General features: G+C 57.3%; 1 protein-coding gene across 2 annotated transcripts in view; it reads left to right on the top strand.

Annotated features, from left to right (window-relative positions):
- The window catches only part of CACNA2D2 (calcium voltage-gated channel auxiliary subunit alpha2delta 2), a 135460-nt gene that overhangs the window by 59259 nt on the left and 49967 nt on the right, over window positions 1–26234 (top strand). For both annotated transcript variants that reach the window (XM_012771383.3, XM_012771382.3), the window contains exon 3: window positions 8610–8726. In XM_012771383.3, coding sequence (XP_012626837.1) covers window positions 8610–8726 — 117 coding nt within the window. The remainder of the gene's footprint in view (window positions 1–8609; window positions 8727–26234) is intronic.

Raw genomic sequence — 26234 nt, 5'->3', positions numbered from 1 at the left:
GTAGCCCAGCACGCCAGAACTGATAGGTGTACATTGCAGGTGGATACAGTTACATGGGCCTGGTGCCGCATGGGCCCTGGGATGTGTGGGGCTCTTTGCCTCAGGTTCTCTGGTCTGTGATCACCTTGTCTGAGCACTGCTTGGCAGTGGCACCTGCAGGAAGTCACTCGTCATCCCCATGAGGTCAGGGCAGATTCTTGTCTGTGAAGATGTCTCCTTGGTTTTGTGCCATCCACCCCAGCACCTGGTCTGAGTGTCTTGGATCAAAGAGTGGTGGGACCTAAGTGGACACATAGGTACTACAGTAATAGGGTACTGGGCAGGGGGGAGGGGGACGGGTATATACATACATAATGAGTGAGATGTGCACCATCTGGGGGATGGTCATGCTGGAGACTCAGACTTGTGAGGGGAGGGGGGAATGGGCATTTATTGAAACCTTAAAATCTGTACCCCCATAATATGCCGGGGGAAAAAAAAAGAGTGCCATAATATGCCGGGGGAAAAAAAAAGAGTGGTGGGAGTCTGGCGGCAGGGGCTCAGGAAGGCTGCTCAGGGAGACGCTTCCTAGTCAGGCACTAAGCAGCCTAGGATGGAGCTTCACTTGAGACCTTGGAGATGGATCATGGGTGGCTTTGGCCCTGTAGCGTTTGCCATTGAGGTACACCAGAGTGTGCCCCATGCTGACATAGGCAGGCAGGCACACTGGAGTGTCCCCCTTCCCAGCCTCCACGGGCTGGGCCATTTGAGATTGTCATCTCTGTAGTAGGGAGACCCACCCCCAAATCAGTTTTCTTTCTCATCCCCTGCCTGTCCCCAAAGCATCCCCTTCACCACCGAGGGAACCAGAACTTTAGGAAGAGAGCTTCACGTAGGCTCATAGCCATGGGAATGCTGTGATCTAATGATGGCAGCCTGGAGTCCAGCCACTGTGCTGGCTGACTATAGGTGAATCCCTTGTCAGCATTCCTGACGACTGAACTTGTGTACTCCCTGTGACAGGGAGCTCACTACTTACCTAGCTGTTGCTTCCAGGCTTTGGGATCCCTGAGTGTAAGAAAGTTCCTCCAGTTTCCTGAGCTGGAATATTCCCCTCTGCTCACGGGAGCCATCAGAAACCTTGGAGAAAAGATGTCTCACTTTTGGAGCTGGGTGGACACCATATTTCCCCGGGATGGGTCTCTGAGATACAGGCCTTCACTCTGGAGGCCTCACTCCAAGGCAGGCCTGCGGTAGGTGCAATTATCTGGATTGCCACAGTTTTAAAGTCAGTTTGGAAATGCATATTTGTTTCAGAAGAGCAAAAGGTGACACCCAGAAACAGGACAGACCGAACTCAGCACCCTCTGTGGCGGGCGGGGGCAGGCCGCACAGAGGGGGGATCTGCACAGGGCCGCACGGGGAAGCTGGCACAGGCTGGCGCAGCTCGGCTGGGAGGATTTGGTTTATTGTTTTGTGTTGGATTTTGTGTCTTTTGAAAAACAAGAGATTGAGCCTTTTTATGACACGGATTTTACAGCGTAACGAGGCAGCGTAATTTCCCATTCTCAGCGGCAAGTGCACTTTTTACACTAATTGCATAATTAGACATAATGTACTAATTGCGGTAATGGATGACAGTCAACTAAACTTTAACTTTAAAAACAGGGAGGCGTTGCTGGGGGTGGTGGCAGGGGCTTCATGTCCCTGTGAGTTTTGTGAAGGGAATCTTGCTGGCAAAGCTCCTAGGAGCTGCCTCGTGGGGCCAAGGGACCATGGGGCCACCGGGCCTCTCACCTCGTGTTTAGGCACATAGCTCTCCTCCCCAGAGGACCCCTCCTCTGCCACTTGGGTATCTACCTCCCTTCCCCTCTGCCCTCCACAAGCCCCTCTGCTCCTGCCACTGAGCAGTCCATTAACATTCCCTCTTCCCAGCCTTTGCACCTGGCATTACTCCTGCCTAGAGTCCCTTATCCTCTGTCCACCCTAGCCTTTCAGACCCTGCTCACATGTCCTCTCCCCTGTGAAGCCTCCTCCAGTCTTTCTCTTTTCCTTCCTTCCCCCAAGCAAGCCAGCCCACTCCCAGGTGTCTTCTGCATGTCTCTCTCTGCTGCCACCTGTCTACCATTAGCAGTCTAAAGGGGTACCTGTCCTAGGAGGGCAGGAGTGAGGACTGACCCATGTCTGCTGCCCCGGGCTCAGAAAGGCTGCAGTGGGAGCCTGTTGCCTGGACGTGAAGTGCCCCAGTGGGAATGTAGGAGGTGAGGGTGTGGGGAAGATAGTGTCATTAATGGGCCACCAACCCAGGAGGACCACGTCCTCGACCTGCTCCAGGAGGCCAGGCCAGGAGCCCTTCTCCCTGCCCCCACACTGCCGTGTGTCCTCCGTCATAGCCCATGCAGGGCTGGCTTGCAATGGCCTGATTACTTGTCTGCGATCCCCTCTAGACAGAGTGTTCATCCCAGGCAAGCCCTACCTGATACGGTGGGAAAGTGTTAACAGTGGGATAACCAATGTTACAATGTACGAGCCCTGAATGTGACAGGATGGCATACATAGCTCACTAACCATGAGACCACCCCACCCTAGGATGGTGGCAGCACGGCACAGCCACATGGGAACCTAACACAGCAGCTGGCAAATGTCAGCAGCTGATGAAGCATGTGACTGAGTGGCACGTAACCCCCCGCCTGTGCCCTGAGACTGTGCTTTAAGAGCTCCAGGAGTCCCTTGCCCTTCCTTACTGTAAGTCCTGTACCAGGCAGTTGAGGAGGGTCCCCAGCCCTGCCTGGGAGCTCTCGGTCACATACCCAGTCCAGTGCCTGCTGTGTCCCCAGAGCAGCCAGGTTGGGGTGTTGTGCCCCCACTATGGGGCAGCCCCTCAGTCCCATCAGGAACTGGAATGCAGGACTCAAGGCTGGTTGGGGACGGGGAGGGGCTAGGGGGTGCAGCCAGTCCTGGTTCTGTGCTAGGCGCTCTCAGTGGGAGAAGCCCAGGTGCCTGGCAGCCGATCAGTCCTCTGGCCCTCAGGGGGATTAGCAGAGGCTGTGTCAGTACCCTCTATTTTCCTCATGAAGGCAGGACGCAGCGTAAGCCTGGGAGTCAGAGGGTGGGACGAGGCCCAGACTTGGCTCTGTCCTGACTGTCTAGGGTCCTTGAACTGGTCACTGGCAGTCCTGTACTCCCCTGCTTCCTTGGGGGCCCAGCTCAGTCTCCCTGAGCCAGAACAAGCCCCCAGCCACCACCCGAGGCTGCCTGGCAGATCCCCAATGTGAGTGTAGCCCAATCTGCAGCTGATCCCCACCTCCACCCCCAGATGTTGTGGCCCCTCCAGGTTGTTCCCGCCCCAGTACATGCTCACATGGCCAGGCCTAGAGAGGCCTAGTCCACCATCGCTAGTCCACTTGCTGCCCTCCCCTCTAGGGGCCTGGTGACATGAGGGACTGTGCAGTTAAGACCCCACCTGGCTGCTCCTCGTGAGACCAAGGAGCAGCCACCAGGAAATGTGGCAAGAGTGAGTATGGAGGGCAGCTAGTCACCCAGGGGTCACAGCTCAGGGCTCGGCTCCCCTACCCTGCCTGCGCCCTGCCTTGCTCCCGGCAGGTGGGCCAGGATGCTGGAGCACTTGGCTGAGCCCAAGCTGAGCCTGGGCCTTTGAAGAGACAGCAGGCAGCAGGGCTGAGCCTGCATCACATCTTTGTGATTTAATTTTCCAGAGATTAGGGCCCGTTCACCTTCACTGCGGAAGGAGCCTTGCGTGCCTGTGCCTGTTTTCACTCCAGGGTTGGGTGGATGGTCGTCAATCAGGCTGGTTCTGCCAGCCCTTCCTCTCTCCCCTGCAGAATGGCCCTCCTCCATCCAGGGGCCCCCGTCATCCAGCATCCGCCCACATCCGCCCCAGGCCCCTTTTAGCCTATCAGCCCCCAGTGCACCCCTTATATCTCCTTTTCCAAAGGCCTCACCTTCAAGTTTAAGGATGAATGCAGGGAACAGAACTGCACAAAGGCTGTGACCTAAAGCAAGGGCTTTGGATCAGACAGACCCAGTTCTGCCACATGGCTTAACCTCTCCGGCCCTCAGTGTCCTGTCAGCCCAATGGAGATGATCAGAAGGGACCCTCCCCAGGGGTCCTCAGAGATTAGTGAGGTCAAATGTGTAAAGCACCTGCCCCAAGGCGGCCAGAGCCAACACTCAACAGCACAGAAAGGCTGTTCCTGTGGCCTCCTTGGTCCCTCCTCCGTCATTTTCCCTCCTCTTTTTTTCCCTCCTCCCTCTCCTTTCCTCTCCCCTCCCACCTTCCCCCTTGCCCTGGGCAGGTTGGGTCCTGGCTAAGGTCTGGGCCCCACTGCTGCTGGCTTTCTGGGACTTTGCAGAATGCCTTCTCATTAGGGCCTGTGCTGGTCACTTGTCTCCTGTGGTGGCCATCTCTGTGTTCTAGGCACGTTGGTGCTGGTAGCTCAACCCCCTTTCCCAGTCAGGACTGTCAGGAGCTGTGGGACAAGGCGGGCTCCCTTTGCTCCTGCCAGCATCCAGGCTTCCTGTGCAAGGTGGCCCTTCCAGCAGGGGTCCCCGGGCACACCTCCCGTGTGTATGGAGCTGCTGGGGGAAGCAGGCGCAGGGCAGAGGGCTTAGGACCCCAGAGAAGGCTTCAGCCCCACAGGCACTGTGAGTGCAGAGGCCCAGGCTGGCTGATGCCCCCTAACAAAAGTGCTGCTGCAGCGGAGAGAAGGCTGCGGTTGGAGCTGGCCCTGGGGGAAGGGAGGACAGACAGGTGACCATAACTAGGGGAGTGGGGGGAGTTCCCTCAAGGCGGAGGGCACTCCAGGTGAGCAGTGGCCACAAGTACATGGTACAGAGTGAGGGGAGCCAGGGACTCCCAGAAATGAGGGGCTCCAAATAGCCCCCTGAATTGTGCCGCCAAGCCTCAGCCACCTCTGCTCTGCCACAGCACTTGCCCTCCGCGACACGCCCACCTGGCTCCAGTCTGCTGCCCTGTCCCACCATCATGCTGGCACCCCTCTGTGGGCTGCAGCCACTGCCTTTCCCTCCCCCTCACGGCTGGTGTGGAGCTGCAACCCCCTGGGGCCTGCTGGGCCCTGTCGCACTCCTCAGTCCAACTGCCTGGGCAGAGGTGGGGCCACCAGCTGCGCTGCTGTGGGAGCTGTTGGCTTTTTCCAGTTAACTCTCTGGGCCAAGGACACCAGCAGGCATGTGTCCTGCTGTGGCTGTTGAAGGCCTGCACCCGGTGCACCCTGGCCTCTCTGTGACTTCCCAGCTGGCCCCGAGGCCAGGGCTGGAGGTTGGGACTCAAGGGGGGAGCCAGGGTCTATGCTCTGGAGTTGCCCTGAACTCTCCTGGGTTCCCTGCGGGGCCTGCAAGTGGAAAGCACCTCGCTGGACCACATCAATGTAGAGATGACCTATCTCCCAGGGTGGGACCATCTGCTGGGCTGTGTCACTCGGATATCCCTGGGATTCAGGCCTCAGCTCAGGGCCCACCCCAGGAGACGGCAACTGGAACAGGCCCAGGGGAATGTAGAGGCGAGGGTAGGGCACTAGGGGCCTGCTGTTCAGGGACTGTTGCATCTTGGGGACTCATTTGGGACTGGGGAGCAGGCTTGGCTGGCAATTTGACCAGCCCCTACACTTCTAGGATTCTGCCCTCATCTCACCAGAAATCCCTTCCAGCCATTCCCTGCCCTCGCTCTAGAGAGGATTTAGATAGACAGGGAAAGGCTAAGAGGATGCAGAGATAGCATGAGCCAAGCTGTGGCCAATGGGAATCAGTGTGGGCTGGGGACCCAGAGGTCTGCAAGCACTTGACAGGTCAGTGGGCTGGAGAGGCCCCAAATGCTGGCACCAAGGGCCAGCAGAAGGGGCCATAGTGGGTTCTTGGATAGAAGTGGAAGAAAGCATGGTAGTTGCATTACCAGGCGCCAAGGGCTCACACAACTGCAGGTAGAAGTAGAGGAATCAGACCTAGGCCCGGCTGGCCCCAGAGCTCTGCTCTTGGACATGAGCTTGGACATACACATTTGCCAAGTGTCCCCTGCACACAGACATGGTGCTTGAGGAGAGATGGAAGGAAGCTGCCCATGGCTGTGCCCTGTCAGTGGTGTCCTAGTCTCTAGGCTCCCTTTATCACCTCCAGGGCTGAGGCTGAGGTGTCAGAGACAAAGACAGGGTGGCTAGAGGAGCAACTGCCCAGGCAGGCCTGGGAGGAGACAATAGGCTGGAGGTGGGCAGACCCCAGCAGATGGAGGCTACCTGCTCAGGAATGAAAGCTGATGGTTTTGGACAGCGTGAAGTGTGCAGATCTAGCAGGGCGGGGACTATGATTCCTTCTGCAGAATTCTGTGATCCCAAACAATAGCAGTAGCAACAATCGTACAGGCTCCTCGAGCATGAGTTTTCTTGTCCTTGGTCAGACTGTGAAGTGAGGACTGCTGTTCTCTCATTTAATAACTGCTGTTCTCTCTCCAGGCACAGATTTGGAGATGAGTGACTTTTGGCAGGGTCCTAGCTTCTAAGCCCTCGTGTCCCCTACTGGGGCTCTGGGGTGCTGCCCTGCCACCTGGAGACCCATTCCTGTACCCCTGAGCCCCAGCCCAGTCACCATTCCAGGCTGCAAGGGGCACCCTGGACCCAAGGGGAATGACTCCTGGACTTCTCCAGGAGAACCGCATGGTCCAGCCTTGGATCCTGAGGCTCCTCAGCTGTGGGCAGCCCAGACTGTGGCATCACCTGGGAATGACCTTGACAGGAAAGTCTGAGATGTGGGAACTTCATCCCAGGCCAGGGGAAGCCAGGCAGCTGCGCCCCCTGCCGGTGTAAGCGGGTCGGGTGGTGCTCTGCAGAGGCTTCAGCCAGAGTGGCTGAGGCTGTGGCCACAGCACGTGGGGGCAGTGTGGGCCCAAGCCTGGGAAAGGGTGTGTTTTTAATGTGCCCAAACCTGGAAAGGATGGGTGAAGACTGTGGGGGACCTGGTTTCGCCACTCAGTCGTGGCCACGACCTGTTTCCCTGCCTCTGAGCCTCAGTTTCCTCAACAATAAGCCGCTAGGCTCCAGGCTTCTTGCATTTTCCCAGTGACCCCCAGAGTCCGACCCCTCTTCACCCTCTGTCTCCATCAGTGTCTTCCATCTGAGGACCTCTGGCCTGAGGCAGGGCCCCTGGGGCCTGGGGTCCAGGGAGCAGCCTCACCTGGTGCCCACTTGGGGCCTCCATCCTCCCTGGCCATGCGGCCAGGCCTCCAGTCTCGCCCCCTAATTGCCACTGCTCTGCGGGAAGGAGCAACTTCACCACAAATTATTTTGTTCTAAAAGAAGGACAAAAAGAAAAGAGAAGCCGGGAGGGATGGGGGTGGAGGAAGGAGGAGAAGATTGCCTGAGCCAGCTTTCTTTGCTGCTTTAACCCTTGGGCTGCCAAGCACTGGCGCACTGGCCCCCACTCTTCCCCTGTCAGATGACAGAGGCCTTATCTCCCCACAGTCTTGCTGTCACTCCACCGACCTTATCTCTCCTGCCTGTCTGTCTTTCATCAGCTGCCTCTCCCACCTCCTTATCTCCCCTCATCGCCTCCTCTCCTCTGTCGCTCCACATCCCTCTGCTTCTGCTAAGCCCAGCGGCACACTCAGTCATGGAAGCCTATTCTGTGACCTCTGGTGGCCAAGGAGCCTGTGCTTGGGGCACAGACGCCCCGTCCTGGGCTCACCTGAATGGGCACATGGACCTAGTCAGGCTTGGAGACACACACAGGGGCATGTGACGCATTTGCGCAGCACACACACAACCAAGACCCCAGCCACAAACAAAGGCACTTGCAGAAATCTCCTAAGACTCACATACGAGTGCCCAGGCTGCGTCTAGAGGCCCTAACCCCACCCCACCCCTGACACGCCAGCACGTGCACACAGATGGATGTGATGAGCCGTAACAGACACACACAGGCCATCAGATTTGTGCTGTCACATGCGCACACACACAGAGGGATGGGCAGATTCATTCCCCCTACCTGCCCCTTCTTTCCCTCTTCTGCCCACTCCCCATGTTCTGTGCCCTGAATGACAAAGTAGCACCTAGGAGTACCCAGAGCTCCCACTATAGTTTTTGCAAACGCCCTGGGGCAGCACCACACAAAGGGATATGGATGCCTGAGCCCCATGGAGGCGGCTGTGTGTGCGCATGCGTGAGAGCATCTTTGTGTTAGGATATGGGTGCATGGGATTGCTTATTGGCTCCAACTCCTGCCTACAGCTGGCTGACACTCTGCCTGCTGCCTCCTGTCCAGCCCACCCTCCTCCCATTGCTGTTGTGAGCTAGTCAGGGGGTGCTATTCATGGCCGCTGAAAGGGGGACCCTGAGGCCCAGAGAAGGCAGTGGCAACCCCTTCACACCAACTATAGCCACCAGCCACCAACCAGCCCAAACTGGACCCTCATCCCAGATGCAAGCTGTGGAGTCCCTCTGAGTCCATGAGGGCACTGGGCCTCCATGCTCTCTCTGTGGCCAAGGCCAGGGTCAGGTGGGGGTGAGGACTATGCTGAGGTGAACTGTGCAGAGAGGGTATGCAGGGTCCATGACATGGGAATGTGGGACTAGCTGGCCTTACCCTTGGCCTCTGTTTCCTTCCAGATCTACAAGGACAACCGGAACCTATTTGAGGTACAGGAGAACGAGCCTCAGAAGTTGGTGGAGAAGGTGGCAGGGGACATCGAGAGTCTTCTGGACAGGAAGGTGCAGGCCTTGAAGGTAGGGATGCATGGCGGGGAGCATTGAGGGAGGGCCAGAAAGAGTGGTCCTGCATGGTGAAGGCCATGTCTCAGCCTTTCATCATCACATGACCCTCCTGAGCTCAGGCTGGGCCACCGTCCATAGGGCTGTTCCCATGCAGACTGTGGGCAGCTGTGGCAAGGGCAGGGTGTATTATCTGGGGTAGACTGCATGACAGATGACCTGGAGTCTTGGGGGCCCTGTGTGGGCCTGAGGGTGGGACCCAGGCAGGCCGGAGGTTTCCTACTCCTCTGGGTCCCCAGGTCTGTTTGTGGGTGGTGCCCTCGGCAAGCACCCAGCCAGGATAGGGACTGTTGATGGCAGAGTCTCTGCCCTCGAGGTGGGCTGCAGGCTCTGGTGGGGAGGGAATGTAGAGGGGCCCTGGAAGCCCCTCAGAGAAGACCATGGTCATACAAGGCTGGGGGGTGCTCTGCCCAAGACTTTGAATGTTCCTGTGCTCCCCTCTGGGCCTCAGTCTCCCCACCTATATTCAGAGAGCATGTTCCTGTCAGCTCCATGGCACTGTGGTTCTGTGGGGTGACAGGACCTGTGGAGCTGCCCTGACAAAGCAGGCAGACCCTGATGCTCAGCCCATCCCAGGCAGGGTGGGTGAGGAGGGGCTTCTGGGGCTACAGAGTGCCCCGGGCAGGTGGCGCGTGAAGGAGCAAGAGGCATCCCAGCTGCAGGAGGGTCAGAGGAGCACCTGCAGCGGCCCCAGCCTGTGTCAAACATAAAGTCCAATGGAAAGGAACGAAGACATGAGACATGCTACAACATGGATGAACCCAAAAACATTATGCTAGGTGGAAGAAGCCAGTTACAAAAGACCACATATCATGTGATCCCATTTCTATGAAATGTCCAGATAGGCAAATCCATAGAAACGGAAAGTAGATGAGTGGTCGCCTGCGGCTGGAAGGGTAGGGGTAGGGAGGGCCTGCTAATGGGTCCTTTTTGGGGTGATGAAAATATTCTAAAATTAGATTGTGGTGATGGTCATACAACTTTGAATATACTTAAAACCACTGAATTGTGTACTTTATTTGGGTGAATTTGCTGGTGTGTGAATTATATCTCAATAAAGCAGTTTAAAAAAGTAATAAGTCCACACCAATTATGCCCAGACTAAGGCCAGGGTCCTGGCAGTTAAATCAGGGTGGCCATCCCAGCCCAGACCCCACCATATCCAGGCACCAGAAGAGTCCCAGAAGGGGACTGTAGCCCCCTTCTCCAGGAGCTCAGCCTGCTGTCCCCATAGGTTCCCCTGCCTGCCCCTGTGTGACCTGGGGTCATGGAGTAGGGGGAGGCTGCATCCTGGCGCTAGGGACGCAGAGAGATGGACCCCGAGGGCCTCCCAGCCAGTGTGGGCCCAGAGGACCCAGAGCAGGGCCCAGCCCAGCCTTGCCTGACCTTCAGGCTCTCCTGTCATAGACGTGGGGAGACGGCTGGGGGAATGAGCCATCATGGGGAAGAGGCAGAGCCAAGCCTCCAGCGGGGACAGCAGCCCCAGTTCCGTGTGTCCTGTCCAGCCAGCGCAGTGCACCCCACTTTCTTGTCTTTCCAGGGAACCAGGCCTGTCCTGAACACCTTCTCTCTTCTCTAGTTCTCAGTCTCTTTGGCTCTCTCCGCCTCATTCCAGACCCCTCATTTATGCACTATTTCTTAGCTTTGCTGCCCCCTGCCCAGCTTACAAAATGTAGGCTGCCCAGCCCCGAACTTGTGTTGGAACTGTCTGACAAATGTGGGAGGGGGCACCCTTCAGGCCTTTGGGCCTGCTACTCCCTCAGGCCTCAGGCCTGGCCGCTGCAGCAGGGGTGCTGAGCGGTGGCAGTAACAGACACCGGCCCGCCCTCCACACTTGGAGCCCAGGACCCAGCCCCCTTGGGAACCACAGGGCTGGAGTCTCTCCCCAAGTCCCTTCCCTACAAATTATTTTCAGTGGAAGAATGAAGGGAAAAGGCACACACTGTGTGCTGGGTCTCTTACATGTCATTCTCACATCAACCCCATGAAGGAGGCCCTGCTACCCCAGTCACAGAGGGAGACACTGAGAAGCAGAGGTGCCATGCATCCGGCCAGGGCGGCAAAGTCAGGACTCGAACCCAGGTCTCTCTGCCCCTGCAGCCCCTTGACTTGCACATTATTCCCAAGGCCAGTGGACTCCTTCTGCTGTAGCACCCACGGGCTCCCGGCCAGGAGGTGCTCCTGCCATATTGCCAGAGGAGAGGGAGGACCACCCTTCCCCCTCCTTGGTCCTAGTTGTTCAAGATGAGCTTTGGTCTTAATTATGTTTTTAATTTGCTTTTAATCAACTTCTGGTCCCTTTCTCCTCTTCCACATTTGTTTGTAGCCTGAACACATATGGGGGGGGTTGAGGGCCTGGACCCCCTGCTCCCCACTCCATTGTTCCTCTCTTCCTGGACCCCATCCAGTAATCCAATTTAAATCCCTTGCTCTGGTCTGGAATTTTAATTTGGGGCTTGCAAAGAGGGAGCTGAGCAACACAGGATGGAAGTTCATTGTCTCATCTAATCAGGGACAATCAGATGTTTGTAACGAGTTTCTCCAAGCTGCAAATGGTGGTTTCTGGGGCCAAGAGTCAGGCAGCAGCAGGCCAGATCAGGGCCTTTGCAACACAGGCAACCAGCACCCTGAGTCCAGGAAACAAGCTGGGCCTTCAGCCTCAGAGACAGGGAGGGGAACCTGTCTCGGAACTTTAACTACCCAGGGGGATGGGGCCTCTGAACCAGGGCCTGCTCTCTCAGGGACTTGAGCCCCAGGGAAGTGTGTTCTTATAGCACACTGAGGGCAGAGTTGAATCCAAATCAGTTGGACTCTCTTGTCCTCCTACCTGTTCACCAACATTCGACAATGGCCTGTGTGCCAGGCCCTGCTCCTGCCCTCACGGAACTCTCAGTCCAGTCCTGTCCCAGGCCTTAGTTTTTCCTCTGTAAAATAGGGGCATTAGCACCCCTCCTACCCCGTATCTCTGGTTTTATGACTCCAGGGGCCATCATTTATAAAGGCCCCAGTGTGGACAGTGTCCTTGAAGGGCGTGCCACCGGCAGCGCCATCCCTGGCACCCCTGCTGTGTGGCTCTGAGGAGAGGCCATGGAAGGAGGACTGCCCTGGATGAGCTGAGGGGCCGCCCCAGTGGCAGAAATTCCAGTCTTCTCCCAGGGACAAGGCCATGGGCACGGTGGCCCAGTGGGCTTGGCTCCTGGAGAGCGGGAAGCCCAGGGCTAGGGCAGCCAGGCCAGAGCAGGTTTTTGAAGGGCATCAGCACGGCGGCTGGAAGCCTGCTCTTAGGGAGGCCCTTTTGCCTCCTACCTCAAGCCAGAGGCATTGGGAGCCCTGGCTGGGAGCCAGAGCCCGGGGACCTGAGCCCTGGGCCTAGGCTCAGCCCCTCCTGCTATGCCTGTGCTCTCCGTGCTCCCCCTCAGGTTCCTGCCGTTGTCCCAAGGCTGAGACCTTTCCAGATGTTGAGGCTTTGCACCTTTGTCTGAGTGCCATGTTTTAAAACTCTGGTTGCACATTGGAATTGCCTAAGGAGCAATTCTAAAAATCTTTCTAAAAATCTTACAATCATGATTCCCAGCCCTCGAATCAGATTCTCCAGGGGTGTGACGGGGCATCAGCATTTTTCAGTGCCCTCCAGATGATTCTGTGTAGATTCAGAGCTCAGCACTTTCCCCCTAAAATGGTAGAAATGATTCCTTCCCATGATCACTGGCCTCTTTCTGAGTGCCCACCAAGTGCCAGACCTAAGATGAACCTGAACACTCTGTACTGCTCCAAATTCTCACCACAAGTCACTGGGTTACTTCTCTTGTCCCCGTTTTACATTTAAAGAAACTCGGCCTCAGAGAGGTTAAGCCACTTGCCTCAGGTCTCACAGCAAACTAGGCTTTGGATCCAGGCAGAGCCACAGACTGCCCCCCAACACTGCCTTCCTCTGTGCTACCATTAGTGGCATTTGCTGTCTACCGGGGGACTGGGCTGAGGGAAGAGCAGATGGGGCACTGGTCTCCCCTGGCAGGGGCTGGCTCTGTGATGACCTAATGACCTTGTGCAAGTCCATTTCTTCCTTGGGCAGTGGAGACAAGATACTGAGCACCCCTTCCACGCCCCCGCAAGACTCAGATGGATGGGTCGGGGGAGGTGCAGCGTTAGCCTTGGTTTTGGGGGCTCCAGTGGGCAGTGTTCCCACCACCAGTGGCCTCTCTGGGGAATGGGCATCATTTAAAGAGTAAAATTAAAAATGCTTCTGCACACAGCCGCCCTGCTTTGCCGTTAATGGCCACTTAACCCAATTAAACTGATGTATTGTTGGCGGTGTGGCCAGGTCTGTTCAGGAACTGTGTGCTTCAGGCTGGGTGTTCAGAGGGGCAGGAGGTAGGAGCCAGGAGCTGGGGGCTGGGGGGGAAGCAGACCACTCCCTCTGACAGGAGGGAGTACATCCCACCTAGCTCCCACTTACTGCTTTCTACAGCTTTGTCTAAAGCAGGGTTTCTCCGCCTCAGCACTGTTGACATAGTAAGCTGGATAATTCTTTGTTGTGGGGGCTGCTTTGTGCACTGTGGGGTGTTTAGCAGCGCCCTTGCCCTCCACCCACTAGATGCCAGTAGTACACCACTCTTCCAGTTGTAACAACCAAAAGTGTTTCAAATATTGCCAAATGTTGCCTGGGGGCAAAGCTGCCCCAGTTCAGAACCACTGGTCCAATGGGACAGACCCTGGTGACCATTCAAGCATGGTGAATAGAACTTCCACAAGCAGGGGGACATTGGGGACCTCCGAGAGGAGCAGGCAGAATGAGGCAGCTCCAGCAAGACAAAGATCCCTTCGGTCCCAAGGGGTAATCAGGAAGGCTGCTTGAGGAGGCAGTGAGGATTTAGAGGGAAAGTTTGGCATCCAGGCAGCTGGAGGCCAGTTCAGCTGTGCCCACTGTTGCATTCATTGATGGGGGTTAGACAAACAGGTTGGCCCAGGAGGACCAGGCCACGGGTGTCACCTACTGCCAAGGCACAGCCTGGAGCAGGACACAAGTTCTACAAACCCGTGAATATTTGTAGAACAGACACCAGGGCTGTGGCTAGAGCTCAGCCTCCTGGGTCTGACTCCAGACTGAAATTCTAAGAGGCACAGAGATGGTGGACAGACAGGCAGGCGAGCCTATGGTGTTGGCTGCCTCCGCCCACCCTTCTCTGGGCAATTAAAAGGTGTTTGTGCGGGGCTGGCAGTGGCTTCTGCCTCCCACCATTACAAACATTAAGAGATCTTGACCCTCCACTTTCCCCGCTCTTGAAAGGAGCCGCAGACACGTGGAGCCAATTAGGCGCACGCGTGGGCGCCAAGCGCCGAGCAGCCTTTTCTCCCTGATTGCAGCGTTTGCAGCTGATTATTCTCCCCTCACCCAAACAGCGTTGCTGCTTCCTGGCAAGGTGCCGCCCAGAGGAGCCGGCTAGGGGTCCCCAGGGACGGGGGAACATTAGCGAATGGGCATCCGTCCGCCGCCGAGCGCCTGTTATGTGGGAGCCCTTGGGGCCTCCGCCTCCAGGGAGAGGCAGCCAGAGAGCTGGCCAGCAAGGAGTGAGGAAGGGGACTTGGGTGGCGATGAGCACTCAGGAGAGACCGGTGCATGCAGTGGGAGAGAGCGGCCACTCAGGATGGTGGACAGAGAGGACTTCTCGGCCAGGGGCCCTGAACTGTGTGGAAGGGAAGGTAAACTGCTGTCAACGCTCCCCACACCCAAGGAAGAATCAGTGTGAGCCCTGGGCAGAGACACGCTGCTCCCAGTAGACATGAATGTGGGGACAGCCTCCCCTGCCTACATCCCTGTCTGGTGGCCAAGAATCTGGAGATCCCTCGAAGGCCTCCGCTGTGCTCCAGGGCCGGGAGCCCGCCTCGCTGGGACCGTCAAGGCAGGGACCAAAGGGTCCCTCATCTTCACCCACCTGTCTGAGCTAACGGTGGTGAGACAAGGGCCTGGCTTGGCCTATCAGGCTTAGGAAAGGTCAGGTTGTCGATTCGGGGCTGAGCGTCTTTAGTCTCCAAGATCGCCCCTGTGAAGCAGACCCCTCTCCTGCGACCTGCTCCAAGTCACAGTGGCCTCTATGGGGGTCAGAAGGGCTGTGGTCATTCCTCAGCATCTGATAGCCAAAGGAAGGGTCTGGGAGGGGCAGGGTACAACATCCCTGCGGCCTACAGAGCCTGGTGGGTCAGCCTCACACACACCCTGCCACGGACTCTCCCTGTGGCTGACGGTCAGAGGATAGGGCTGATGCAGACACGTGTCAGGCCAGGCAGCTCAACATCCTGCTTGCCCTGACTGGGAGACACCTTGGCTGAGAGCCCCAGGCCTCACTCCAAGAGCCTCTCCTGCCTGATGGCCCTGCTCTTGATGCCAGGTGCATCCCCTGGGAGATGCCATTCAGTCTCCCTGTTGTTCACTTGCTCACTTAGTCATTCAGCAAACCTCTGCAGCCCCCAGCCTGGTCCAGGGCCAGGTCTGCTTCCAGGCTCTACTTGCTGTGGGGCAGAATTCCCATTTTACAGATGAGGAAACAGAAGCTCAGAGATCAGATGGCAGACCCAGCTAGTGTCTGGCTGAGACAAGATCATAGTTCCCCATGCTTACACTGGCCCCTGAGCCTGTGCACCTGCCCCTCCCAGAGCGCCTGGGGACTGGGAGGAAGCAGAGTACTGTGACAAAGGGGAGGCCCTGTCAGAGAGGGAAAGGTGAGGGTAGAGCACAAGCAAGGGCCTAGGGCAGGACCTCGATAGCGGGTGCTGGGAGCAGCTGCAGAGGGTGGCTGGACCCAGTTGGAGAGGGTTCCAAATGCAGGCTGGCAGCTGTTGCCCTGAGTCCCCCTTTTTTGTTTTGTTTGGGGGGGAGGGGCTGGAACAATCCTCCTGCCTCAGCCTCCTGAGTAGCTGGAACCACAGGCATGCACCACCATGCCCGGCTAATTTTTCTATTTTTAGTAGAGATGGGGTCTCACTCTTGCTCAGGCTGGTCTCAAACTCCTGACCTCAAGCGGTCCTCCCACCTCGAGCTTCCAGAGTGCTAGGATTACAGGCATGAGCCACCGTGCCTAGCCTTGAGTTCCCTTTTTAATACCCCTGCACCACACACCCCACAGGAGAGGAAATCTAGGATGTGGGGTAGGAGTCAGCTGGGTGGTGAAAAACAACCCTGGGCCGAGGAAGATGCCCTGGACTCTGCTCCCCAACAGAGACCTGTGCTGAGGGACAGCCCTTCCTGATTGTGCCCACTTCTCTGGGGTTCCTGGCTGGCAAAGGGGGCAGATCCAAGGAGGCAGAGGAAAAGGGCCTGCAGGCGCCACAGGGACAAGCCAGTCTAATTTAGGATTAGAGAGGTGAGAAATTTAATTGAGTTTTAATAGCATCTGGCCCTTTGTTCTGAATCCTATGTGTGAGGGCTGGGGGAGGGTGGGGTGCATGTGAGGAAGGTGAGCCAGCAGCCAGGCTGATCCCTGCCCCCCAGGCCCCAGACTTCAAGAAGACAGACAACAGGCTATGGGGTCCCGGTGTGCAGAGCAGCTAATATGGGACAGGCAAATCTAAGAAGACAGCCTGAAAGAGGTGGTGTCTGAGCTATGCCTAGAAGGCAGGTGGAATTTCCAAAGGTGGAGAAAAGGAAGAAGGCAGGCATTTCAGCGAAGTTCCAGCCCAGCCCGGGCACTGGCCTAGCAGTGAGAGTGAGCAGAACAGACTCAGGCCAAATCGGGGCGAGTCTGCTGAGATGAGAGCGTTAGGGGCCGGGAAGGGGGCGTGGAGAGCAGGAGAGAGGGGGTGTGGGGGTGGCAAAGGCACCTGAGTTCTGGGGTGGTAGCTGCACATCCACAAGCATGGGCCCTGGAAGCATGGCCCTGGGAACAGCAAGTCACCTCTTTTGCCCCATTTCTGTGCCTTAAAAGGCACAGTGAACAATGCCTCCACTGCGGCAGCAGGTGCCTGTGGGAGAAGGGAGCCGAGACTCGAGGGGGTGCTGGTGGGGAAGGCTCGATGCCACAGATCCAGCCTCGGGGGAGGGCCTAGGGTGCAAGGAGGCCCTCCTAGGTCCTTGGCTATCTTCCCCAAGCTAGCACCTGAAGTCTGCGCCAGCCGCAGGTACCAAGATCACCCCAGGCAGGGGCCCCTGAGTTTTTCCTAGAGGAGGCTGGTTAAGCCTGGCTTCTCATGTCAAGGAGGACCAGATGCCTCAGGTGCCCTTGTTCAGCCTCTGTCTACCGAGCCCTGAGCACGTGCTGCATTCTGGCACTGTACGAGGCTACCACGTACTGGGACAGCATGCATAGAACTGCAGGGCCCCTCCATGAGGAGTGTAGTCTGCTCACTGAACTGTCACCTGCTCAAGGTGCATGCCCCCAAGTGTGGAGCTGGGGGTAAGCCCATGGGGATACTTGACCAGGCCTAAGGGGCCTGTGGGGAGGGAGGATGCAGCCAGGCAAAGGAGAGTAAGGGAGTAAGAAGGCCCGAGGCGAAGGGAACTTCAGAGAACAAAGGCCTGGGGTAGAGAGCGCGTGCATGTCCGTGTGTGTCCGTGTGTGTCCAGGTGTGCACATCTCGAGGCAGAGGCACGCACAAGACTCCTTGGAGTCTAGCTGAGACTTCACCCAGCAACACAGCCCTCACCTTGCACTGCCCCCAAGGAGAATCTGTGACCATGAGTCCCTCTTAGATGGATACAGCATGGCATGTGATCATGTGACAGAGCACAGAAGGTGGCCAAGAATCAGGGCCCTGGCTCACCCTGTTCTGCAGACCCCACTCGCACTGGAGTGGCACTGAGCCCTTGACAAATCTCACACTCTCTGGGCCTCAGTTTCCCTGCTGTACAGTTGGAACAAATGTGGCTTCACAGATCTGTCATCAGAGCTCATGCCTGGGCTTTCATGACACCAATTCAGGAAGGGATGTTCCCAGGCGTATCACATGGACTAACTGACCTGTTACCTTTAGCTGTGCCCAGTGTGTGGACCAACACTGGGCTGCCGGACCTCCTGCCAGCCCTCCCCTCTTTAGGGGCCTTGTCAAGGGCCCTGTCCCCAGCTCCCACCTCTGAGGGCCAAACTGTCCAGCCACTCAAAGCTTTCTGCCTCTTGTTGCAGGCCCTGGGTCCCTTGTTTAAGAGGCTGGTCACGGTTGCCGGGCCCTTTGTTGCAGCCTCCTGTGTTTGCCCACTCTGTGACTCAGCGAGCAGGAGTTGCAGCATGTTTGCTGTGTCAACACCAGCTGGAGTCCAGTGATGGAGATCGATGAGGGTGTAAGGCCCCATCCTCCAGCTGCCTGGGTGCCTGGCCTGGCGTCCAGCCTCGCCCTGGGCAGGGGCAGCTCCTTGCCCATGACCCTCCCATTTGCCCTACAAGACTGCTGGGCGTGGGCCAGGCAGGTGTCTGCAACTAGTGAAGGCAGCGCTAGGCAGGGAGTGGACTTGGAAAGGACCAGCAGGGAGGGCAGTCTTCCCTTGATGTAGCTCAGGAGACTTCCTGGCAGAGGTGGCCTTCAAGCTTTTGAAGACTAAGTGTGGGGCTTCTGCAAGCCTCTATGCAAGATCTCTTTGATCTCCCCCCACCCCAGCCCTCTCCTCCCATGTCCCCAGTCTTCAGCTCTGGCAGCATCTGAGGAGAGGTCTGAGTAGTCAGGCAGATGGACAGATGACAAGACAGATAGGCAGTGAGATGGGGTCAGGGCAGGGATGGAAACTCCAGGAGAGGACGTGAGGAGACCACGAACTAGGCAAGCTAACATCCATGCACAAGCTGTGTAGGCATGGGCCAGGGGTCAGGGCAGAGATGGGCAGCTTTTGGTTGGTGGCTGCCACTGAGGGGCAGCTGTCAGAGACAGAGAGAGGAACAGAGGACCAGAGAGGGGGAACCCAGGTTCTTTCGCTTCAGCCAAGACTGCTCTGCCACTTGGTGACCAAGTCAGTTGGCCACATGACAGAGCCCAGCCTCTAAATCCTGTTTACTTTTGAAATAAGACCCCACCCACTTCATAAGTCAGTTTTCTAGAAATAAGTCTTTGACGGTGACTCACCAGGGAGGCAGAAGCTTCCAGGACACAGAAAAAGCAGGCAGATCAAGAGGCAGAAGGGCTGGTGAGGTTGCAGCCATAACCCTGAGAGCCTTTTCTCTCCTCAGTTTCCTCATCTGTAAGATGGATGATAAGTGTGTTCCTGGTGGGATTGCCAAGAGGGTCCTCTTTGCTGAGACTTGGCCAGCTTATAAACGTGCAAGTGCCATGTGGTTAGCGCTATTACAAGGAGGCACCTGGGCTTTTCTGAGCTTGCATCTTAGACCCTTGGCTCTAGGAGGGGCTTGGCAGGGTAGATCCCTGTCACTTGACCCCCTTTGGGATTCCATGGAAAAGTATCCCAGTTACCCAGAAACACAGGGAAATGGCCCTGAGGCTGAGGCTGGAGGAAGGGAGGGGGTCTGCTCCTCAGAGTGCAGGGAAGAGCATTCTATAAAAGGGAACTATACGGGAAGAGCTGGGGGTGTGGAGTAGAAGGTCCAGCAGAATCTAGTGTGGCTGCCAGCTTCGATTGGGGCAGGGGACTAGACCCTCTGAGTTCTGAACTGGGTGGGCAATTACACTCCAGTCCACAGGAAATGGGTGGTCAGGGTGGAGGCCACTGTGCTTGTCAGGAGAGGGATGGAGGCCTGCAGCCAGGTGGGATGGGGGGCAGGAGGAGTGACAACAAGGGTGGGTTCACTGTGGGCAGGGGCAAGGAGTCTGAGACAACTCCCGGTGCCGAGAGGAGAGTGAGTGCAAGCAGTGCCTGCAGGGCAGGGCGTCTTGGCAGGAGCAAGCTGCAGGGTGCACGAGCTGAACCCCCACAAATCAACAGGAATTGTCAGGGAGTGGGCAGTGCTTCCCGCTGCCTCTTGCTTGCCTTCCTCAGATATTTGCTGACCCCTTCCCAGGAGGCAAGCCAGTGAGCTTGTGGGGTGCAGCGAGGGGACGCTCACAACTGCAAGAGGTTGAAGGGTATGGCCCTCCACCTGGACTCACTCGCATCCAGTGTCCTGGTGCAAGCTGAGTATCAGGTACACATTCCTGCTCAGAGTCCTCAGGGCCTTGAAGCTTTTCTGAGCTTACATCTTGGACCCTTGGCCCTGGGCGCTGGGGGCCTCGGCAAACTGGGGCTTGGTCTTTAGACCGATAGGCTTTGAGGTCCCAGATTATCTTCCTGTGTGCCTAGAAGGCTGAAGAAATGGGAACAGGGCACCATGGTGTGGGCGGAGCGTCCTGGCTGATGTGTCCCCACAACTAGTCGGTTGGGAGAGTTGGGAAGGCCCTGTCCTCAGGCCCAGCAGATACGTAATGGGCATTTAAAGAGGGAAAATAGACATATCTGTGCTACAGCAATGACAGTCCAGCTTTGTGACTGTGGCCTGAGTGAGGGTGGCTGCTGGCCCCACTCACCATGGCCCAGGCAGAGGCATAGTCTCCACAATCTCCTGAGGATGACACTGACCGTTCCTCACAACCTATGTGCATACCTTGGCTTCCTTTTATCAAATATTCTTCTGCTAATCTTATCGTCCTGTATCACTACTGTGTAACTAGCTTATTTTGCAAAATATTGCATCTATTACACGTCCCCACTCACTTTTTACTTTTCCCAGGAAAGAGTAGAGGGGATGGGACGGATGAAGATTTCTGGGTGTGGGGCCACCTCACAGGTCAGCTCAGGCTATGTCCCGTCTCACAGGGCCCCACATGCACTGACACATGACCCTCAACACATGTCCCAGTGCCAGAGCCTGGTGAGCAAGTGGGAGGTCATCGGGCTGGACCTGAGGGTGTCAGAGCCCTCCCGGTGCCAGGAGGAAGGGATGGTGCAGGCCTGACCAAGCCCTACCCCGGGAGTGCCCGTGCCCCGTTCACACCCAGCCCCAAGCTGAGCTGAGACTAATGAGATACTAAGTGTCATTGCCCACCACAGCCTGGCATGTGGGGGATATGTGTGTGGCAGGCAGGCTGGGGGTCAGCGGGCAGGGGTGGGGGCAGGACACAAGGATAGCCTCTACTGAGCACACATTGCTGAACATGGATGGGCTGAGCCTGCTGCCGGGCATGCAGCAAACACTTGGCTAATAGGAACTCCAGGGATCCTCATTGTCACCTATCTGTCTACCCCCACGTGTGGGACAACTTCCCAGAGCTGGTGGGCTGCCCAAGCCCCCATACCCGCCCACCTTCTCACCCTAATCAGGGTGTAGTCCAACTGTCAGGCAGGGGCTGCCTGGGGCCGTGGACTATGGACAGGTTACATGTAGAGTCCCCCGGTGGGTCCACATGGCCCGCGCCTTGGTCCTGAAAGCTCCAGCCAGGGCGAGGGTACCAGGCAGCAGAAACATCTGCCCTCCGTCCCCAGAGGCGGGGCCAGGCACAGCGAGCAGCGCAGCAGTCTAAGCTGCTTCAGCCTCAGAATTCGTGCTGCCCTCGCCCAGCCTACCCCACTGAGCCCCACCGTTCCCCAGATGGGGAACCAGCGGCTGCTGACGCCTCATCTGCACAGAGAAGGCCCTTTGTGGCTCGGTGCCTGCTGCAGCGGGGACCCCAGCCAGCAGGCAGGACAGGGCGCAGAGCCCTCAGCTGGCATGGCCTACTTTCCCACTCCCCCCACCCTGCCCCATCTCTCCCTGCCTTCTCTTGCTGCGACTCCCTCAGGACATGAATTCTCTTAAACTTTTAATTAAAAACATTCTCCTTTCTCCCCCCAAGCTTTGTTTCCCAGTGATTTTCCTCTTAGAAAGAGAGATGGGGGAAGACAGACAGCAGGAGAGTACGGGAGACCGAGGGACCCAGGGCCTTGGCCTGGGGAGGCTGCTGGTCACCCTCTGCCCTGTGCCACGCTCCGTGGCCTCCTCACTCTGGCAGGGGAGCAGCACTTCTGAGAACTCTCACCCTAGGTGTCACTGCCACATGTGGAATGGCACCAGCTCCTACCAAGTCCTGCATAATCACCCGAGGCTACAGCACTTGCATGTTAAACTGGCCAGGATTTCCCCGTAGAAGAGGCCCCCCCTTTACCATGATGGTGCTGTTAACTCTGGTAGCCTTAGGGTCATTCCCGAGCCCACTGGTCACAGGTTGGGAAAGTGCCCACAGGGTTATTCATCAGGTGAGATGCAGCCCAGGGTTGGTGTCACAGGCCTCAAGATCACTAACTGGGTCACCAGTGCTTCACATGTAGAATTCCCAACCCAGAGCTCAGGGGCACAAGGTCAGGTCCTGCTCACATGATCAGGGACCCAGGGATGCTAAAGACACAGGTCCTTGGCATCAGGGAACCAGAACAGAATCTCTAATTATGGGGCTGGAGGGGGGCTGGCCCATCCTCCTTTCTCAGGCAGTGGCCCATTTATCCCATCCCTAACTCTGGAGGTAGATGCCACCATGTCCTCAGCCCCCTATTTTAGAGTTGGAGCCCACTAATGTCTGGAAGTTTTTTCTGTGTCAGACCATGATCCCTCTTGCTGAAGCCTAAGCCTCTTTCCTCGGCTCCCATAAATCCTCTCTGGCCCAGGAGACAGAGATTGAGTCGCCACCTTCCCATGTCCCTCTCACCTCCCCTATTCCTCTCCAGGCTGAGCATCTCATCTTAGGGCTTCCAGGTGCTGCCCAGGAAGCCCCCTAAAACTCACAGACTCATCCAGGAACGCTCCCATGTCTCGCCCTGAGGTGCACCCCACCACTGCACATCTCCCGTTCCCAGAGGCCAGCCCCGCTCCAAGCCTCCAAAGGCTCAGGCACTCAAGACTCCAGTGAGGCCCCAGCCATGAGAAAGGACCAAGGACACCACCAGCAGGGCCCATGCCTCTAAGGGGCCCTGCTCCTCCATCCTTCCGCCGCCTCCTCCCTCTCCAGCCTGCAGTAGTGGGCAGTGGACACAGTTGCCCCCGTGGAGAGCTGCAGGATGGCCCAGAGAGGGGCTGCGGTGGAGGTGTTGGCCCTGTGGAGCTAGAACAAGGGCTCCTGCGCCCTGCCTCCCAGGCTGCCCTCAACGCCCCTTCTGATACTCCCTACACGCTTCACAGCCTGATACTCGCTTCACAGCCTGAGCCACCCCAGCTGGCCCTGGGAATGCTCCGGGAGACATCCCCATGGAGGCTGGGCCATGGTGGGATTTGGGGATGAGTAAAACTAGAACTGACTAGGAGGAGTGGTGGGCGGGCCAATTAGGGGCACAGCATGGATGAAGGCGGGAAGGGGCCTAGGTGGGGGACTGGTTGGAGGTGGAGGCAGTGCAGGGCCAAGAAGCAGAAAGAGCAGTGGGAACCTTCAGTGCCAGATACAGGGTTTAGAGCCCAGGCATTGGAAGCCCTGGCAGCCTCTTGACTAAGGCGGGGGTATCACTTGTTCATTTTACAGACATACATTGAGCAACCAACATTGTGTGTCCTGGCCTGGTCCAACCCAGGCAGTGCCCACTTCCTCTGCAGATGCTCTGTGGGTCTGGAGATGCAGAGATGGGGGGAACCAGAGGGGAGGAGCCTGTGCATCCCTCCCAGGGCAGGGGCACAGCCTCTTCTGGCCAGTAGGAGCAAAGGTGCAGTCCTGCCTCTCACAGCTCTGCCGTCTGCTTCTGGCTGGCTCCTCCATGGGGCCCATGGTTTTCCAAACCTGATACAGGCAAGGATGAGGGGCTCTTCCTCCCACTGCAGTACATGTAGGTGCTCCCTGAACCCAATCATGCCAGACTCCACCCACCCATCCATTCCCCAAGTATACACCAAGTGTCTCTTGTGTGCCAGGCCCTGTGCTAGTTGCTGGGGACTCTGTAGTGACAGAGGTGCTGCCCTCGGGGATCTTGTGGTCCAGACAGGGAACAGAGGGTACATGGAATAACATGAGAACATGTGATGGGTTGTCAGAGGGGTGTCAGAGGACAAACATAGCAGGGAGGCAAAGAGAGGGTGTCAGCACCCCTCCTCACATCCACAAGTACAAACCTGGAGCCCAAGCAGGGATGAAGGCAGTCTGGAGGAGGAAACAAACCTTCCTCTGGGCTCAGGAACTGAGCCTCATCTCCCTGTGGGCGATCCAGCCTCCTGAGGCTGCCCAGCCTCCCCACTGCCCAGCCCTGCCCCTGCCAGGAGCCTAAGTAGGCAGGAGTGTCCTCCTGCTCTGCAGGAACCTGCCCCATCCCCAGCAGGTCCTGTCAAGTGGTGCCTATGAGCAGGTGGTGAGAGGTGCAGGTGGGTGCGGCAGGCAGCACTGGATCTTCCTGGGTTGCTAGCCCCAGGCCACCCTGCACAGCTGCTGATGTCAGCAGAAGAGAACCCCCTGCCCTTTGGAGTTCACTAGCGATGGTAGAAGATCCTGCCTAGGCCAGAAACAAGTAGGGGTTGTGTCTGCTCATGGGAGCTATCATATGCATGGCAGGCATGGTGCTAGATAGATGTATGTGCCTGCATGTGTGGCCAAGGGGTGGGCCATGGCAGAGCCTTCATGCTTGGATGTGCGTGTGCGACGTGTGTCTGCGCTAGAAGAGTCTGAAGAGTGGGGTGAGAAGGGTAGGAAGAGCTCTACCAGCCCAGAGTTCCTGCTGTTTCAACACGGCCATCACACTTAGAGGCTCTCACGTGGGCATGCTTCAGGCACCGCAAACATGTATGTGTATGAAACCCATGTGCACATGTACCCTCCTCCCTGTTGGCAACAACACGAGTACACCCACACGCGTGCGGGCTGCCCACTCTGCACGGTGGTGAGGCCAATGGCTGGCGTTCCTCCTCCTCAGTGGCTCTGAAGCCATCCGTCACTTACAAATTCTCTTCATTTCTAAATAAAATGATTTGTTAATTTGAGTGAGTGATCGCCGCTCGCCCGTGCCTCTTTGCGGGCCCAGGAACAGCTTGCGGGCTCCCGGAGCCCCCGCCGCCATCCTGGCGCAGACTTGGAGGGCTTGTTTTCGATTTAAATGTGAATTGAATGAGGAGAAAAATGTTTCTCTTGGCAATTCCATAGGAGCTCGCTCTTCTGACAGATGTTGGAGTTTATTATCCCATCGGGCCGGCGTTTTGTCGAGCAGAATTGCTAATTATTTCAGAGGCCTGGCCACAGCGAGGGAGGGAGGGAGGTGGTGGGTGTGGCTTTGGGTGGCATCTGCCGACAGGAGAGGCTGGGACAAGAGGCCCAGCCCACCACCCCTCCGCTGCCCTCCCAGAATCAGCGGGCACTTTGGAGTGGAGGCTGCCCTGCCACTTGGTTTCTGTTTCATGCAGTGTCCTGGAGGAGGCAGCAGGGCCTGTCCTTGCTGGAAGGTCACTTTTGGGGTCTTGAATTGCCTGTGTTTAGTGAGTCCATGGCTGGTGGATGTGAAGGCTCAAGAGAGCCCAGTGTTTATCTCCCTGTATGAAGCCAAAGTCATTGACTCTAAGGACCACACCTGGGCTGTGCCCATGTGCTCTGTGGGGCCTGGCATGACTGTGTGCTGTGTTTGCGGGTCAGGAGCCACCTGGCATGACTGACTGCGTGTATCTGTGAGAGAGATGTCTGTAACCATGTTGCGCAGATCTCTGAGGTATAGTTCTAGCTCATTTCTGTCCCTAGTCCCTGCACTGCAAGGTGAAGAAGGTCTTGGAAGACAGATGGCCAGAGAGGACTAGACTTCAGAAGGAGATGGGCCAAGGCTGGCCAGGATGCCACTCAGCCACTGTGGGGGTGCCCCAGGCTTCGGGGGACTCCATGGTGAATCATCTAGGGGGCTGGGTTTCATGGCAGAGGTGTGGGCCTGGCAGCCAGAACCCTGGCCTCTGGTCCATTCAGCCCAGGGACCTTAACTTCTCTTGGGGCAACACAGAGCAAGGCAGTACCCCCCCTACCCAGCTGGCTGAGGCCTCAAGATCCCTGCAGGGCTTGGCCCAGAGGCTTTCTGACTCCACACAGCCGGGTCTAACTCCAGCTAGTTGTCTCTGACCTGGGCTGAGGGGTGTGAGTGGGGGAAGTTCCTCCTGCAGTACCCTCTGAGAACCACCCCCATGTCTCCTTCCTGAGCCTCAAGACTAAGGGCTGGGTGCCCTGACAGCCCCCACTCCTGTCTAGCTCAGGATTCATCCTGTCCCCTCCCCTCCAGTCCTCACCACCCCTCAGCCCCACCAGCTTCAGGCCGAAGCTCAGCTTCCTGGGTTTGACACAAAGGTGGCAGCAGCAGCTGGGCAGGATTTTGTAACCCGAATTAACACCAGATACCCTGGGAGTTCGGCTCTAGCATTCTGATGCAGGCTGAGACCAGCAGAGCACAGGCAGGGAGGTCCACCCTGGTACCAGGTGAGGGAGATGGAAGCTCAGCTTTCCCCTGCCCCAAGTCCTGGGCCCTGGCAGCCACCCTAATGGGGGGCACATAGGAAGCAGGGAGGGGCTGCCCAGCTGCCACTCCCTGGCTGAGATCATGCCAGGCATCTCTGATTGACCATGTGTCCCTGGGAAGCAGGCCCTCTCTCC

Source organism: Microcebus murinus, chromosome 1 (assembly GCF_040939455.1).
Source record: "Microcebus murinus isolate Inina chromosome 1, M.murinus_Inina_mat1.0, whole genome shotgun sequence".
Lineage (NCBI taxonomy): Eukaryota > Metazoa > Chordata > Mammalia > Primates > Cheirogaleidae > Microcebus > Microcebus murinus.
Note: the sequence above shows the minus strand (reverse complement) of the source record. Positions and strands in the feature narration are given on the sequence as shown.